General features: G+C 36.3%; 2 protein-coding genes across 2 annotated transcripts in view; one reads left to right on the top strand and one right to left on the bottom strand.

The window, feature by feature from the left end:
- LOC137659481 (putative leucine-rich repeat-containing protein DDB_G0290503) overlaps positions 1-19,567 on the top strand; it is a 108,004-nt gene that overhangs the window by 70,380 nt on the left and 18,057 nt on the right. The window lies entirely within an intron of this gene.
- On the bottom strand, positions 14,010-19,152 carry LOC137660270 (uncharacterized). The gene has a single exon (XM_068395033.1). The coding sequence runs from the start codon at positions 19,057-19,059 to the stop codon at positions 15,046-15,048; it is 4,014 nt and encodes a 1,337-aa protein (XP_068251134.1). The 5' UTR covers positions 19,060-19,152; the 3' UTR covers positions 14,010-15,045.

The raw sequence follows: 19,567 nt of genomic DNA, 5'->3' as shown, positions 1-19,567 counted from the left end.
TCATAAAAATTCTGCACACTAGCAGAATGAAGCTTTGGATGTTATGTTTCCTAGTCACCATGATTTAAGACCAGCTGACATCTGAATAATTTGTTTTTGGCTGATTTGACTTGTTTAGATGCATTGGCTAATTTTTTCTTTCATCATCAGCCATGTCATCCAGTGACAGTTATCGCCTTGCAAAGAGGAGAATTCCCTCTTTAGATTTATCCAGCACTAATTTGATTAGCAGTTGATGACTTTACTGCAGGTCAGAACTCCCTTATATTGTTTTCCAGGATTCTCAAGACAATGCTCCTACCACTCCACCTTTTTCCAAGAGAGCCAGTTTTTACTTGTCCAACCAAAATGAGGAGGTATTGGTTGCCCTTCTGGCAGAGGAAAAGATATCAGACTTCAACCAAGTCTACAGCTAAAGGTGGAAAGAGGAGATAAGGTTCCCATCTCATCATCATCTCCTATGCCTATTGACGCAAAGGGCATCGGTTAGATTTGCCAGATGTATCTATTTCTATCTTGAGCTTTTAAATCAATACTTCTCCATTCATCATCTCCTACTTCACGCTTCATAGTCCTCAGCCATGTAGGCCTGGATCTTCCAACTCTTCTAGTGCCTTGTGGAAGCTAGCTAAAAGTTTGGTGAGCTAATCTCTCATGGGGAGTACATAGAACATAGGCCAAACTATCTCCGTCTACCCCTCACGATGATTTCATCCATAAATGGTACTTGAGTAATCTTTCTTAAAATTTCATTTCTAATCCTGTCCTGCCTTTTAATACCCAGTATTCTTCCGAGGGCTTTATTCTTAAATCTGCAAAATCTGTTGGATATTGTTTCAATGTCATACCATAATTCTGTGTCCATACTGTAACACAGATATCACTAAACTGGTGGTATGTATAGCCTAATTTTAAGTTTAATTTCAGGTGATTTGATTTTGAAATTTTACTTAACCTAGTCATTGTCTGATTTGATTTTTTCAATCTTTCATTAAACTCCAATTCTAAAGATCCTGTATTAGAAATCACAGTTTTTAATACTTAAATGATTCTATTTCATTAATATTTTCTCCTTCTAATGATATTTCATCTCCCATTGCATATTCCATTTTCATCATCTCTGTCTTTCTTCTATTTATCTTGAGCCCAACCTCATGTGATATTTCATGCATTCTGATAAGCAAGCATTGTAAAACCTGTGGTGTCCTGCTAATAAGGACAGTATTATCTGCATAATGTAGGTCAGCCAATTTCCTATTACCAATCTAGTTCAATTCTATCCTTATCCACCATCCCCATCAGATCTATGCATTACAAAATCAATGAGGAGGATAAACACTATAGATGACAATACATTCCCTTGGAGTACTCAGTTGTTCGCTGGAAATTCATTTGATAGAATTCCACCGACATTAACTTTGCACTTAGTATGCTCATGAACAGACTTAATGAAATGTACATTTTTAAGAGGAATTCCATAATTATGCAGGACTCTCCACAAAATATGCGAGTGAACACTATCAAAGGCTTTTTCATAGTACACAAATGCCATCAAAAGTGGATACAGTAGGGTCCCGAATTACACGTGTTCTAATTACGCGATCGATAGTTTTTAAAAATTAATTTTCCTGTATTTGCGAGGAGCATTCTAAATCCGCGAGTCAAGCACCGCGAAGCGTAGGAAATCTATTGTTTTCTTAATTGTATTGGGGGGGGGGTGATGGTTCCCCGATGTCTGAGAAGGGGGGGGGAGAATGTGAGAGAAAGATTTCTGTTCAAACATTTTAACCCTGGATAGGTATGCTACTCAGACACCCCTTTAAGGGTATACTGTACTCGGTCGTGAACGACCCCGACTCCGAAAAAAATTCAGGAAAAATTTAGTTATGCATCAATCTGTATTGTTTGACTTGCTAAAAATACTTCAAAGAATGCTAAAAATTACTGAAAATATAAATGATACCCATCTACAAAATAACTATTTATTGGAAATATATTAAAAATTTAATTATACAAAAAAAAGACGACGTAAATATTCACAAAAAATAGAAATATACATATACACATAAATCCCTTTAGGGACACCTTCTTAGATGGCAAAGCAACAGCGTGTAATTGCTGGAAATGAGTTGGACCCATAGAAGTCAAGATCTGAAATGAGAAAAAAAGGGTAAATTTTTTTGGCCAAAAAAATTTGTCCAAATTTCATGAATTTTTTTGGGTACCCAAATGAGATAGGAAGAGGCTAATTTTTTTTATAGAATAAACTCATATTATCCTAGAACAGAAATACATAATAAAATGTGCACTAAGATGTAATTTACTGTTATAACAGGGGCGAAATCTAAAGGTCATTTTTTGACGGCCTAGTTCACAGTGTAAATTTCTTATGAAAATCATTGTATCTCCTATAAAATATGATATTTATGCATTAAATTATACCAAAATATCACGAATTCTATACAGAACAAGAATATATAGAGATATGCCAACTTACCTTTTGGGTATGTCAACAAAATGGCCGCAGACCGCAACAACTCTTACAGCCCAATCTACCACTTGGAATGAAGAATGGGGTTGCAAGCTCCATATTATCATCAACATCTCTTTTTAACTCCATTAAAAGTGTGTTAATGACATCCATGCCGAGGGAATACTGTCTGCTGGCCATTATTGAAGATAAATTCAAAATAAATAGAAAAAAAATCAAATTTGCAAAAAAACCAAAAAAATCAGAAATTAGCATTTGAGGGAAAATGGACCTCATGGCAATATATGGCATCTAAGCCAAAACCAATGTCATGCAAGTGGTAGACACACCATCCACCCACACTTTCCAACTATAAAGAACCAAACAAGTATCAACACTGTTCGACAATTTATAATTATGTAATAACTTTGCTGTTTGATCACTTACCCCTATAAAGGTATTCAGGGTCGAGGTCGACCCCGGGGGGGGGGGGGGGGGGGGGGGTAAAAAAAACGGGGAAGGAGGGAAGTTAGACGAAAATCAGTCCTAAAGCAGACAATGGCATGTAGACTAGTCACCCCTTGCAGGTCGATCACTTCCATATTCGACACAGCTGATGATTTATGGGGAAAAAACAGGTTTTGAAAATGCTGTAGGGGTCGCAAACGACCCATCATACCTTTCCAGGGTTAAGACTAGTTTTGGATGAAAAATGTTAAGGTTTGCCCATCTGTTGTGTGAACTTGTCGCTAGGCTAGCCTAACTGTCCAACACCTATATGTATACATATTTGTACTAATTAATTTTTATACTTACGTTGTGATTATGGTGAAAAATCCTTATTCATTAAACTTTAAATTAAAAACCATCAAAATCAACAGTGCCATTTGAAATATTGAAAAGTTTCCAAAAAAAAAAAAAAAAATCAACAGAACAGCATCGTCATGGGAACAGCTTTGTTGCTTTCGTGTGCAAGACTACCGCTATCATCCAGTAGTAGTGCGTTGTGCTCCGTTTCATCTAAATTGTTTGAAATTCTTTTATATAGTACTTTTGAAACCAAAGATTAAATTAAATAAGGACTATTTTATATCATGCTACTGCCAAACATGTCACCACAACCAAACCCATTACTTTGTTTAGTACGTTCCATCGCCGATCATAACGAACTCGCTAACCAATTTTAACATCTGTCTATAGGTTAACTTTTGCGGCAAAAGATATCTTACCAGGTACTATGTAATAATAATGTTATAATTAATGTTGTTTTATTTATCCTTAGAAAATCAAAATATATGAAATATGAGCAATTTTGTTTCGTGTTTTTTTTTTTTTTCCTAAAAAAACGCCTTCTTAAAAGGAAAACGTTTTTTTTTTACGTTTCATCGTCGATCATAAACGCATTTACTCCTGAAAGTAATATTGAAGAGCTTTTACTAAAGATGTTATTATAAATAAAGATTATAAATAGGTGGTAAAATATCTATAATTAAAGTGTAGCAGCATCAAGAAATGTTGGGGTTCGCCCTTTACATAAGAATGTACTGTACATTGGATTAGACAGAACGTAGAAAAAATCAATTAGGGAAAAATCGGTATTCGATATCCTCTTTATCAGCATCGTCAATCGGGCTTTTTATTTTTTTTATTCTCAGTCGCTAACTAGTTATCGCACTGTCAAGATCTGCACACATTCCGATAATTCACATTTGAAGGTTTTCTGGGAGAGGATGGATAGAGAAAATACCGAACTATATAAAATGTTTTTTTAACCTGTTAAAATAGTTTGGCCTATTCTTTACATATTCTCGTCTTTCCTCATACACCTGACAACAATGAGATACTTAACACTTCTTCACCCAAGGGGTTAATTACTGTACTGCAATTTGTTCAGTGTACTTTCCTCTTGGTAAGGGTAGAAGAGACTCTTTAGCTGTGGTAAGCAGCTCTTCTAGGAGAAGGACACTCCAATATTAAACCACTGTTCTCTAGTCTTGGGTAGTGCCATAGCCTCTGTACCATGGTCTTCCACTGTCTTGGGTTGGAGTTCTCTTGCTTGAGGGTACACTCAGGCACACTATTCTATCTTATTTTTTTTTTCTTCCTCTTGTTTTTTTGAAATGGTGTGTTGGGCAGGCTTAATAGAAGGGCCATGGATGCCTGGTGGTTTATCAAGAGGTTGTCTTTTCCTTTTTCTGACTCTTTTTCTTCTCAAAACCATCCTTACTGTCCTCCCTTCAGTTGAAGTGGCTATCCTGGAGGGTATTTAGCCTTGCATGGTGTATCGGCTCCTCCATGTTGACCAGTTTTTCCGACTTTTTACTATAGTCTATGGGTATCATTAATCACTTTGTTTATAATTCTGTACGTATTGTTTTTGTTATAATTCTTGTTAATCTAGTTTATAAGTATGATGTCTCTTTTTTATTTCTATTAATTCTTATGCTGTCTGGAGACATTGAGCGAAATCCGGGACCAGTACGTCCTAGATTTCGTCAATGTCGTCTTCTGTATTGCAATATTCGTGGTCTTCATGCAAATATCCAAGACCTTACAGTTGCGTCCAGACAGTATGATATTCTTTTGTGCTCAGAAACTTTGGTTTCTAATATGAGGCACTCATCTGAGCTCCTTATAACTGGTTTTAAGAAGCCAATAATGTTGAAACGTGATGCCATCCCTAGGGCCAGGGGAATGGCGGTGTATATTAGAACCGAGTACCCTGCTTCTCATAAGTCCTGCTATCAATGTGGATGTCATGAGATTCAGGTAATAAAAGTTTGTGGCAGGCATAACAACTTTTATTTATGTTCGATCTACCGGAATCCAGACATGGATGATTCTATCTTCGATTGTCTTCTTACCATTATGGCTAAGATACAAGAAGATGATAGAAAGGCTTCTTTTGTCTTTGTTGGTGATTTTAATGCTCACCATAGGGAGTGGTTAAGTTCTATCTCTCCTACCGATCGCCATGGCTTAAGAGCTTTAGACTTTGCCTCTGAATCAGGCTGTGAGCAAATCATAAATGAAGCTACTCACAGGTCTGGTAATTGCTTGGACCTCGTATACACTGACTCCCCTGGCGTTATAACTGGTAAGGTTGGTTCTCCAGTCGGGACATCTGATCATGCCTTGATTTCATTATTAGTGAAGACTGAACAGCCTGTCCCTGATATATCATATTCTTGTAAAATTTATATGAAATCCCAAGCAGACTGGAATGGGATTTTACATGATCTTTTGTGCTTGAATTGGTCACAATTATTTAATAGTGTAGATCCTGTTGTCCCTTTGAATGAGAATCTAGTCAACATAATTGATAGGCGTATCCCTTCTCGTGTGCTAAGGTACCGAGTGAAGGACAAACCGTGGTTCAGTGATGATTGTAGACGTGCTTTTTTGGAGAAGCAGGAGGCCTATCAACTTTGGAAGGGTAACAGATCAGATTTGACCTGGAACAACTATACTCAGCTTCGAGCTTTTGCTCAGAGAGTTTATGCCTCAACTGAAAAGGAGTACAATTTAACCATAAAAGAAACACTTTCTGGTACAACTCAGGAACATAAATGGTGGTCTACCCTTAAATCTGCACTCTTTGGTGTAGATGCAACAGTTCCTCCTTTACTTAAATCAGATGGCTCAGTCACTCACTGTCCAAAGGAAAAGGCAACTCTTTTGGCTGATGTTTTTGACAGTAAACAGAGTAATGAAAAACTTGAACTTCCTCATTCCTGTTTTCCTGAGGCTAAACTAACTAGTTTAGCTTTTCGATCTCGTGAGATTAAAGCTCTGTTGATGGACCTTGATGCTTATGGAGGTGTAGACCCAAATGGTATTTTTCCTTTGTTTTTTATAAAGACAGCAGATTTCTTAGCTCCAAAGTTATCTGTTATTTTGCGCAAGTTAGCAAGAAGAGGAGCTTTTAGCACTAGTTGGAGAATTGGTAATGTTACTCCTCTATGTAAATGTGTTTGTGGTAGCTCAAGTCCCACTGATTACCGCCCAATTTCCATAACTCCCATATTATCTAAAGTTTTTGAACGTCTTCTGGCAAAACGTCTTAATAGGTTTGCTGAAGGTAATCATCTACTCCCTAGTTTGCAATTTGGTTTTCGTAAAGGCCTTGGAGCATGTGATGCCCTTCTTACAATCTCCAATGCTGTACAGAAATCCCTTGATTGTGGTCGGGAAGTTCGTATGATTGGCCTTGATTTTAGTGTTGCCTTTGACCGTGTTAATCATGAGGCCCTTGTTTTCAAACTGAAACAGTTGGGAGTGGGTGGGTCGTTTCTTAGTATTATTATTGATTTTTTAAGTAATAGATCTCAAAGAGTTGTTGTTGATGGGCACCATAGTGATTATAGGAATGTGATATCCGGTGTTCCACAGGGTAGTGTTCTTGGCCCATTACTTTTTATACTATATACACATGACATGTGGTTTGGCCTAGAAAACAAGCTTGTTGCATATGCAGATGATGCTACTCTCTTTGCATCAATTCCATCCCCTGAATGTAGATCTAGGGTTGGTGAATCCCTTAATAGAGATTTAGCTAGAATTAGTGCATGGTGCAAATTATGGGGTATGAAGTTGAATCCTAACAAAACTCAAAGTATGATTGTAAGTAGGTCAAGGACGGTGGTTCCTCAACATCCGGATCTCAGTATTGATAATGTTTCTTTAAATATGTATGACTCTTTCAAAATTTTAGGTGTGATTCTCGACAGTAAATTTACTTTTGAGAAACATATAAGGTCTGTGTCTTCTTCAATTTCACAAAAAATAAGCTTATTGAGAAAGTCTTTCAAGATTTTCGGTGATCAATCTATTCTGAAGAAGTGTTTTAATTCTTTCATTCTACCTTGTTTTGAGTATTGTTCTCCTGTCTGGTCTTCAGCTGCTGATTCTCATCTTAATTTGTTGGACAGAAACTTACGGTCTATTAAATTTCTTATTCCTGATCTAGATATTAATCTCTGGCACCGTCGTTCAATTAGTTCATTATGCATGTTGCATAAGATTTTTCACAACTCTGACCATCCTTTACATTCAGATCTCCCTGGACAATTCTATCCTGTTCGTAATACTAGGCAGGCAGTTAATTCTAATAGCCAGGCCTTCTCCATCACGAGGCTCAATACTACGCAGTACTCTAGAAGTTTTATTCCAGCTGTGACCAAGTTGTGGAATGATCTTCCTAATCGGGTGGTTGAATCAGTAGAACTTCAAAAGTTCAAAGTTGGAGCAAATGCTTTTTTGTTGACCAGGCGGACATAGTCTTTTTATAGTTTATTTATGACATATTTGTTTTTGATGTTGTTGATAATTTATTATATGACATGTCTGTTTTGACGTTGTTTCTTATTTTAGAATGATTTATTGTTAATTTGTTCTCTTCATTTATTTATTTCCTTATTTCCTTTCCTCACTGGGCTATTTTTCCCTGTTGGAGCCCCTGGGCTTATAGCATCTTGCTTTTCCAATTAGGGTTGTAGCTTGGATAGTAATAATAATAATAATAATTAAGCGTCACCCACGTGATAAACCGTTCACCACGATCTACTCGGTACCGCCTTCAACTGTATATTCCGTTCATGACTTTAATTGCCTTTTACAAGCCGTCAGTCTCGTGATGTTACTTTACTCGTATAGTAAGTATAGGATCACCACTTGGCAACACTCTCAGCATATGGGGACTGTGAATAGAAACTTATATGATGTCTGGCAACTATTTTTCTGAAGGTAGCTTGATGTTACAAAACTGTGGTTTCCTATCAGTGCGCTCGGGCGTTCATGCATAAGTGGTTATTTGTTGTTCCTTTTGTAATGAAAGGTCTAAAGAGGAAGGTTATTTCTTTAGATGAAATAAATGATATTCCTGTTGAGGAATTTGATAATGATAACCTGTTTGATAATGAGAGCACTAGTTCTGAATCCTCCAGTGATGCGTATATTGAAGAAACAAAGTTTTCTTTCAATGCCGAAAGCAAAAATGACTTCTCATTACCGAATGACTGGACAACGAAATTTCACAAAACTATAAAGGGAAACGAAACGCCGAGAGAGAGAGAGAGAGAGAGAGAGAGAGAGAGAGAGAGAGAGAGAGAGAGAGAGAGAGAGAGAGAGAGAGAGAGAGAGAATAAAGTGGATAAATAATGTACAAATGTATGACGAACATATTTGAAAACTATACAGGAAACGATATGAAAAGAGAGAGAGAGAGAGAGAGGAGAGACCTATCCCTTTCCTTTGGTTGCTTATCCAGGCGTAAGATTTACGATTGAAGATAAAAAGAACCCATTAGAATATTCAGTATTATGTAGCCATTTGAAATTAAATAATAGTAGTATTAATTGTTTTTTTTACTCAACCATTTAATTAATATCCCTACTTTTAACTATAATTACGAATTATAAGCATAAAGAAATTATATTAACTTTGAAAAATTATCATTAGTGAAATGACCGCTCAGGGCAAAAAAAAGCGTGATTATCGTACTGCAGCCTAGTGCACACTTGCGCCTACTGGCCGTGTTTACGTGTGGGAGTGTCATCATGGATATACAGTACTATACTGTAATTTTTAACTATTGCTAGATACTGTATCAAACCTTGAAAACCCTTTTTTGTATTTTGTATCTATAGGAAATAATATTACATCATTCGGAAAATACTGAAAACAGTAAGCTATGCATAGTCTATCTATCTATATACCAAGGCACTTCCCCCAATTTTGGGGGGTAGCCGACACCAACAATGAAACAAAACAAAAAGGGGACCTCTACTCTCTATGTTCCTTCAGCCTAATCAGGGACCCAACCGAGTTCAGCTGGTACTGCTAGGGTGCCACAGCCCAACCTCCCACATTTCCACCACAGATGAAGCTTCATAATGCTGACTCCCCTACTGCTGCTACCTCCGCGGTCATCTAAGGCCCCGGAGGAAGCAGCAGGGCCTACTGGAACTGCGTCACAATCGCTCGCCATTCATTCCTATTTCTAGCACGCTCTCTTGCCTCTCTCACATCTATCCTCCTATCACCCAGAGCTTTCTTCACACCATCCATCCACCCAAACCTTGGCCTTCCTCTTGTACTTCTCCCATCAACTCTTGCATTCATCACCTTCTTTAGCAGACAACCATTTTCCATTCTCTCAACATGGCCAAACCACCTCAACACATTCATATCCACTCTAGCCGCTAACTCATTTCTTACACCCGTTCTCTCCCTCACCACTTCGTTCCTAACCCTATCTACTCGAGATACACCAGCCATACTCCTCAGACACTTCATCTCAAACACATTCAATTTCTGGCTCTCCATCACTTTCATTCCCCACGACTCCGATCCATACATCACAGTTGGTACAATCACTTTCTCATATAGAACTCTCTTTACATTCATGCCCAACCCTCTATTTTTTACTACTCCCTTAACTGCCCCCAACACTTTGCAACCTTCATTCACTCTCTGACGTACATCTGCTTCCACTCCACCATTTGCTGCAACAATAGACCCCAAGTACTTAAACTGATCCACCTCCTCAAGTAACTCTCCATTCAACATGACATTCAACCTTGCACCACCTTCCCTTCTCGTACATCGCATAACCTTACTCTTACCCACATTAACTCTCAACTTCCTTCTCTCACACACCCTTCCAAATTCTGTCACTAGTCGGTCAAGCTTCTCTTCTGTGTCTGCTACCAGTACAGTATCATCCGCAAACAACAACTGATTTACCTCCCATTCATGGTCATTCTCGCCTACCAGTTTTAATCCTCGTCCAAGCACTCGAGCATTCACCTCTCTCACCACTCCATCAACATACAAGTTAAACAACCACGGCGACATCACACATCCCTGTCTCAGCCCCACTCTCACCGGAAACCAATCACTCACTTCATTTCCTATTCTAACACATGCTTTACTACCTTTGTATAAACTTTTCACTGCTTGCAACAACCTTCCACCAACTCCATATAACCTCATCACATCCCACATTGCTTCCCTATCAACTCTATCATATGCTTTCTCCAGATCCATAAAAGCAACATACACCTCCTTACCTTTTGCTAAATATTTCTCGCATATCTGCCTAACTGTAAAAATCTGATTCATACAACCCCTACCTCTTCTAAAACCGCCCTGTACTTCCAAGATTGCATTCTCTGTTTTATCCTTAATCCTATTAATCAGTACTCTACCATACACTTTTCCAACTACACTCAACAAACTAATACCTCTATGCATAGTACAGTAGTAAATACTACAGTCATAGAAAATTATCAAAACTTTAACAACTTTTTATTGTTTTATTTATCCATAAAAGAAATTTTGTACAGTATTTTATAAAAAAATCTATAAGAAGGATTTCTTACAGTATTGTTAAGATAAAAGCTACAGTATATATATATATATATATATATATATATATATATATATATATATATATATATATATATATATATATATATATATATATATATATATATATATATATATATACAGTAGGGTCCCGAATTATGCGAGAATTTGGTCGATGAAAGGCCTCGTGTAATTGGAAATTCGTATATTTCGAAACACATCATGGCGGCAAACAGCAACCTACCCGTCAATTTTTTTTCACTCCATTTCTAGCTTTCTAGCTATATATATACTGTATATACACTGTGTGTGTATGTATGTGTGTATGTATGTATGTATGTATATATATATAAAACATATATATATATATATATATATATATATATATATATATATATATATATATATATATATATATATATATATATACTGTAGCTTTTATCTTAACAATACTGTAAGAAATCCTTCTTATAGATTTTTTTTATAAAATACTGTACAAAATTTCTTTTATGGATAAATAAAACAGTAAAAAGTTGTTAAAGTTTTGATAATTTTCTATGACTGTAGTATTTACTACTGTACTATGCATAGCTTACTGTTTTCAGTATTTTCCGAATGATGTAGAATTATTTCCTATAGATACAAAAAACAAAAAAGGGTTTTCAAGGTTTGATACAGTACGTATCTAGCAATAGTTAAAAATTACAGTATAGTACTGTATATCCATGATGACACTCCCACACGTAAACACGGCCACTAGGCGCAAGTGTGCAATAGGCTGCTGTACGATAATCACGCTTTTTTTGCCCTGAGCGGTCATTTCACTAATGATAATTTTTCAAAGTTAATATAATTTCTTTATGCTTATAATTCGTAATTATAGTTAAAAGTAGGGATATTAATTAAATGGTTGAGTAAAAAAAACAATACTACTATTATTTAATTTCAAATGGCTACATAATACTGAATATTCTAATGGGTTCTTTTTATCTTCAATCGTAAATCTTACGCCTGGATAAGCAACCAAAGGAAAGGGATAGGTCTCTCTCTCTCTCTCTCTCTCTCTCTCTCTCTCTCTCTCTCTCTCTCTCTCTCTCTCTCTCTCTCTTCATATCGTTTCCTGTATAGTTTTCAAATATGTTCGTCATACATTTGTACATTATTTATCCTCTCTCTCTCTCTCTCTCTCTCTCTCTCTCTCTCTCTCTCTCTCTCTCTCTCTCACTCTCTCTCTCTCTCTCTCTCTCTCTCTCTCTCTCTCGGCGTTTCCTTTCCCTTTATAGTTTTGTGAAATTTCGTTGTCCAGTCATTCGGTAATGAGAAGTCATTTTCGCTTTCGACATCGAAAGAAAACTTTGTTTCTTCAATATACTCATCACTGGAGGATTCAGAACTAGTGCTCTCATTATCAAACAGGTTATCATTATCTAATTCCACAACAAGAATATCATTTATTTCATCTAAAGAAATAACCTTCCTCTTTAGACCTTTCATTACAAAAGGAACAACAAATATCCACTTTTGCGTGAACGCCCGAGCGCACTGATAGGAAACCAGTTCAAATCAGAGTTTTGTAACATCAAGCTACCTTCAGAAAAATAGTTGCCAGACATCATATAAGTTTCTATTCACAGTCCCCATATGCTGAGATTGTTGCCAAGTGGTGATCCTATACTTAAACTATACGAGTAAAGTAACATCACGAGACTGACGGCTTGTAAAAGGCAATTAAAGTCATGAACGGAATATACAGTTGAAGGCGGTACCGAGTAGATCGTGGTGAACGGTTTATCACGTGGGTGACGCTTAACAGGTTATAAAAACATTTTATATAGTTCGGTATTTTCTCTATCCATCCTCTCCCAGAAAACCTTCAAATGTGAATTATCGGAATGTGTGCAGATCTTGGCAGTGCGATAACTAGTTAGCGACTGAGAATAAAAAAAATAAAAAGCCCGATTGACGAATGACGATGCTGATGAAGAGGATATCGAATACCGATTTTTCCCTAATTGATTTTTTCTACGTTCTGTCTAATCCAATGTACAGTACATTCTTATGTAAAGGGCGAACCCCAACATTTCTTGATGCTGCTACACTTTAATTATAGATATTTTACCACCTATTTATAATCTTTATTTATAATAACATCTTTAGTAAAAGCTCTTCAATATCACTTTCAGGAGTAAATGCGTTTATGATCGACGATGAAACGTAAAAAAAAAAACGTTTTCCTTTTAAGAAGGCGTTTTTTTTAGAAAAAAAAAAAACAACACGAAACAAAATTGCTCATATTTCATATATTTTGATTTTCTAAGGATAAATAAAAACAACATTAATTATAACATTATTATTACATAGTACCTGGTAAGATATCTTTTGCCGCAAAAGTTAACCTATAGACAGATGTTAAAATTGGTTAGCGAGTTCGTTATGATCGGCGATGGAACGTACTAAACAAAGTAATGGGTTTGGTTGTGGTGACATGTTTGGCAGTAGCATGATATAAAATAGTCTTTATTTTGATGGTTTTTAATTTAAAGTTTAATGAATAAGGATTTTTCACCATAATCACAACGTAAGTATAAAAATTAATTAGTACAAATATGGAATATTATACATATAGGTGTTGGACAGTTAGGCTAGGCCTAGCGACAAGTTCACACAACAGATGGGCAAACCTTAACATTTTTCATCCAAAACTAGTCTTAAAATGTTTGAACAGAAATCTTTCTCTCACATTCTCCCCCCCCCCCTTCTCAGACATCGGGGAACCATCCCCCCCCCCCAATACAATTAAGAAAACAATAGATTTCCTACGCTTCGCGGTGCTTGACTCGCGGATTTAGAATGCTCCTCGCAAATACAGGAAAATTAATTTTTAAAAACTATCGATCGCGTAATTGAGGAATCGCGTAATTAGAACACGTGTAATTCGGGACCCTACTGTATATATATATATATATATATATATATATATATATATATATATATATATATATATATATATATATATATATATATATATATATATATATATATTATTCGAAAATAATAGAGAGATGTAAAAAAATACGAATGCAAAAAATTCAAGCATTTATTAGGTGAATCTGAAGCAACACTTTCAGCAAGGTAAAAAGCTATCTTGAACTATTACATTCCCAGGAAGACAACGAAGCCGCCCAGATGTTTGGTACCCTAGGCACTGGTTACCAAATCCCCCTACACTTCGAATACCTCGAATCCTAAAAAAAACAAAAGAAAGCTGTCAATCAACGAGACAAAATTCAATATCTGTGACAAGACAAAGTTACAAAAGTTTTCTAAAATTTAATATCACAGTTAATTAAAGGATCTCGCAAGTGTAAAAAAAATTGACTGACTTAAAGAGATAATTAAGGAATCGAGATTATTTTTAGAAGTTTGATGAAGGCGCACTAAAATAATAGGGCAACTTTAAAGTCTTGTTCTGTGTGCCAAACGGAACGAGACCTACCTCAAAGAATGCCTTGCGCTGGTTTGTTCAGTTGAGTAATCCATTCAGGTGCGTAATCCATTCCGGTGCAATAATCCATCCAACGGTCACCAACTTGATAACATCTTGATGGAAAGTTTCTTTGGACGTAGCAGCAGATCTCGTTTCCCGCCCATCAGTAATTACGAAAGCAGGGATGATTAACGTGAAGTCTTACATGAAACGCATGGTAAAGTTATTCTCACTGTGAAACCACACGACTTCATGCAATACTGAAAATAATATTCACGTCAATTTATAAGAATATTAGCCACTTGTGTTCACCGTGAAGAGTGGAAGGAATCTGCCCCGTCTTGGATAACCTTCGCCAAGGTAAACAGTAGTTTTAAGCGGCGGTGGCGATAAAACGCGTAACTAGCATTCAAGGTAGTTACGCTCATTAAGGTATATAAATGGTGTCTCGAACTATTTAAAGCACACAGCAAGGCTTATGCAATTAATTAAATAATAAGATCCTTTAATCTTACTGCGTATCAGTCAAAATACAAGGAAACCAGAAAAATAAAAAAAAATTGAAAAATGTACTATAGATACAGTTTTTCGTATACTCCCCACAAAACATTAAATTATTGAATAATTTAATCATAAATACCAATTAATTCAATACCCGAGCGACAACAAACAAATTGCCTTAAAGCTAAAAACCATAACCAAAAGTTTACAAGATCAACTACTCGAAACCTAAGAGTTTCCTATTTTTCCGTTTACACCTTTCAGCAGCAACTCTAGGTTTACATGCGCGTCGAGTCTGACCCTGCAAATTATCATTAATAGGCTTCTCAGCAACACTGTCTTGCTCAATTTGGTTCTCAGGCCTTAAAAGAAATATAAGGTTAGAAACGTGTCTCTTAGTAATTTCTCTTGTCTTGCCCTTCAACACAACAGCACCAGTAACTTCTCCAATATCATTGACAGTCACTTCCTTAACCAAACCCATAGGATACTGGTTAGGCTTACAATAGAGTTCTTTTATTAAAACAATATCTTTCTTCTGTAAAGAGGTATGTTTAACAGGAAGGTATCTGTTCTTTTTGTCAACAGCTTGCCGAGTTAATGTAGCCAGGATCTCCGAATGATACAAATCCACAAGATTATTCCTAACCTTTCTCAAATGAGAAAAGCAGTTTTTAATTTTGCTTGACTTGTTAAGAGTATAGGTGGGATCATCTGCAATCTCTGGTATCCTCTGTAAATCGGGAATTATATTAACAGAAGTAAGGTCATAGCCACGAATCAAGCTCTCAGGGGTAATAGGCTGAGGAACTGATGCGTCTAAATTTTCCACACGCAAAGCCTCTTTGAAAGCAATAGGCCTTCTGTTCACTAAATGTACAGTCTGAGCAATCAAAAATTCAAAGTCCCTTACCTTCAGTACATTATTTTTTATAGAACCATAGACGAGCTTCTTGGTCATCTTAACACAAGTCTCTACCATCGATCCAAGTTGGCTCTGGCCTTTGAAAAAATGTTCAAACTGAATCGGTTTGACTCCATTTTCCTCCAAATACAGCTTGACCTCGGGATCCCTTAGAAAGTCCATGATGATGTTGGCTCCAGCTACTAGTTGAGTGCCCATGTCAGAAATGCATAACTCTGGCAAACCAAACTCAAAACAATGTAACTGGAAGGCTCTTAAGAACTCCTTTACCGACAAGTCATAGCAAAGTTTTAAATTAATTGCCCTACTCCAATTACAAGTTATACATAATAACCAGACTTTAACCTTTTGACTGTTAATATGCACAAAATATGGACCCATATAATCCATAAAAATATACCTGAAAGGAATTTCTGGTGCATTAATTCTGAAATCTCTGTAAGAGTTCTGGTTAAGCTTGATAGCCCTTTCATTAAAACGTCGACACACAACACAAGACTTCAACACCTTTTTAACTGTAGAATAAGACTTAGACATCCAAAACATTTTACGCATCTCTGACAAGACAGAATACACACCTGCATGAGCAAACCGTTCATGATAATCTCTGATAATCAATGTAGTTAAAGTACTATCCTTAGACAACAAAATAGGAAACCTATACCTCCCTTCATCTTTAAGTCTGGACAGCTTACTTCGTACTCTTAACAGTCCTTCTCTGTCAATATAAATATTAAGTTGTCCAACTATTCTTGGCACGTCCTTAAGTAAACGTTCACTAGAGTTAAAATATTCAAGTTCTTCAGCAAAATAACATCCCTGGTCCCTGGACAGCAACAATCTACTAGCCTCTGCAAAAAAATTATGATCACTGCGAAAAGCCTTTAAATGGTTAAATTTGTCAGGATCCCTAGCCATCACCTTAATTTTCAGCTTATTGACAAACAATAAAACATTGCGATAAATCAAAATTAATCTATGAAAGCTAGAAACTCTTGAAGTCATCTGAAAATGTTCAATTTCTATATCCTTACTACTAATGTAGGCACCCAAACTGTTTACTGGTATCTGAATATCCATTTTGGGATCTGGTACCACAAACTCCAAAGTATCCTTACTATGTTCCATTCTTGGAGCATTTACAAGGTCTGGACCTGTAAGGTAGTTAGTTTTCATTAGTGATTTATAAGAGAGACAACGTGTAATACAATCCCCGGGATTTTCTTCTCCAGATACAAACGAAAATATAACTGGGTGTTTTAAGCACAGTTCACTAATCTCGTGTAACCTGTTTTTCACAAACACAGAACATTTCTGTAGTTTATCAAGATTGTGAGTGTGCGAATATATCCAAGATAAAGCTACAAGGCTATCTGAATAAACCCTTAATTCCTGAATCTTAATAGGTTTAATGCAAGAGGGACCCGATAATTCTTTGTATAAATCTAAGAGACATTCCACTGCTAAGGCAATACTTTGTAGTTCAAGGGAAGGCATACTTTTAGATTGAAGGTTTTTTCCTACCATACGATTTTTTGCAAAAGCAAAACTTAGCTTACCTGTGGAAATACACTGTATGTATATCACTACTCCAAATATACATTTGCTACTGTCAGAATAAGCTATCAGCTTGTAAGTGTCATCTCTGCTTCCCGCAAACCTAGGAACTTTGATGACAGGAGCAGCATTTGCTTGCTTAGCAATATTTTGCCATTCTCTCGAACGTTCTTTATCCAGTGCTTGATCCCAACTCAAGTGTTGATCACATTGTAATCTGTGTAGGAAGAGCCTGCTTCTATTAAGTAAAGGGCCATTAAAATTATAAAGATCATACTGCGACGCAATAGTACGTAAAACTTCCCTCTTGGTATTGGCCTTAATGTCAAGATTTATGGGCTTGGTGGATAAACAGTCCTTTTCCCGATCCCACACTAAACCAAGCAACTTTACGTTCCTATCAGTCTTAACCTCATTCTCTGAATCTATGATTTCTTGCAAATTAGAATCATTTGTTATGAACTGTTGTAACCTAAAATGGTAGGGTTCAAAAATACCTTTAACCTGTTTATAGGCCCATTCAAGTTCAGCAGAAGAATCAAAAGCAATGGCACAGTTGTCCATATAACTCAACTGATATATCAGTTTTTTGAGTTCGACCAGAGACTTACTTTCATCATCAATATCGAGGATCAAAATCTTATACAAAGCTAACATTAGCAGTGCTGGACTACATCTTAATCCAAAACTTAGCCTAACATTCTTAAAAGCTACAATAGTATAGTCTTTCTTTTCTACATCACGGAACCATAAACAAAGTAACCTGTTACTGTCCACGTCGTTTAAAGATAAATTATTAAAGGCCTGACAAATATCGAAACACAGCAAATTAAATCCAAACCTCAGATGCAATAATGCTGCTACAATCTTTTGATTTAAAGTAGGGCCTGGAAAAATGGCTTGGTTGTGACTAATTGTTAGTCCCCCACCCTTACTCTTTTGGCAAAGATTAGAGAGGTACACAACTCTACATTTAGTAGTTTCCCGGTTCAATTTAAATACACCCATGTGGGGAAGGAAACTGTGACTTGGGTGTTCTTCTAGGAACTGGGGAAGATTGTCAATTCTCTGAATTATTCCACTCTTTAACTGGTCTTTAAATACTTTGTCCATAAGGGATAATTTATTTTCGTCTTTTTGAAGTTTCTTCAAATTAGATTTTAACACCATTAAAGCCAACTCATAATTTGTACCCAATAGATGAGCCACCTTAAAATTCCACAAAAGAGGGACTACAATCCTACCATCACCATCTCTTACCATATTATCAAGGGCATACTTTACTAGCTTGTTATTAAGCTCTGAATCTTCAGCTTCTGGGCCTCCGTTACTCATGTTCGTGTACCTGGAACAATTCTCCTCCAAAACATGGTTTAATGCTTTTTCAAGCTGAGATTCTATAAGGTTTCCCTTCTCGTCCAATATGGAAAATTCTGTAGGGAGTAAACTTTCTTCAATGGTAAGGTCAGATAAAAGACAACTGTTAATATTCATATCAATATTGAACTCTGGAACTGTAGCCATATTACCACTACTAACTTTATATGGTAAATAAGGAAGATCTTGAAGGAGTTGGTCTGTATTACCCTGCAATAATATCCCTGCCTGGGTTTCAGCATAAACTGAAGTTCTATTTAACCCAAATAAAATCTCATTCTGAGGTAAGCAGTGGCATGACTTTGACCCTAGAATGAAGTCGACATTATCAATAAAGTTATCATGACATGAAAGGTTCTTATCAGCTAACATGTAACCTCTGTCTTTGAATCCTTGTACAACTTTACCCAATTGAGGAAGCTTCAATGAAATACTTATACTTGGAATGCATAAAGCCTTAACTACTTTAACAACCCTATTAATTTCAACATTGGCTTCTACCAACCTGGTTAAATATTTCCGAGAAGAATTTATACCATTCAAAGTTAATGATACATTATCCCTGATCACCTTAAGGTTCAGGTTTTCAGCCACTGTACTGGAAATAAAATTAGATTGACAGCCACTATCTTTAAGGCCTCTAATCAACAGTTTACCCTCAATATTACATGTAAATGTAGGTAAAATGGACTCTACATCAGAGTCTACCTGAAAAGCTTCAGTTACATTAACAACACTACTATTGGTTTGCTTACGAGATTTTTCATCCTTTTTAGGCATACTCTTTTCACTTTTTGAGCTAGACTGAAAAGACTTGACATTCTGTTTAACATTATCATCCAATTTCAGACACAAAAAATTAAAATGCCAATCTCCACAG

This window comes from Palaemon carinicauda, chromosome 20, assembly GCF_036898095.1.
Source record: "Palaemon carinicauda isolate YSFRI2023 chromosome 20, ASM3689809v2, whole genome shotgun sequence".
In the NCBI taxonomy this organism is placed as follows: domain Eukaryota; kingdom Metazoa; phylum Arthropoda; class Malacostraca; order Decapoda; family Palaemonidae; genus Palaemon; species Palaemon carinicauda.
Note: the sequence above shows the minus strand (reverse complement) of the source record. Positions and strands in the feature narration are given on the sequence as shown.

Coding starts and splice junctions, on each gene's coding strand:
- LOC137660270 (XM_068395033.1), bottom strand. CDS start 19,059: ATGTTAGCTGATAAGAACCTTTCATGTCATGATAACTTTATTGATAAT.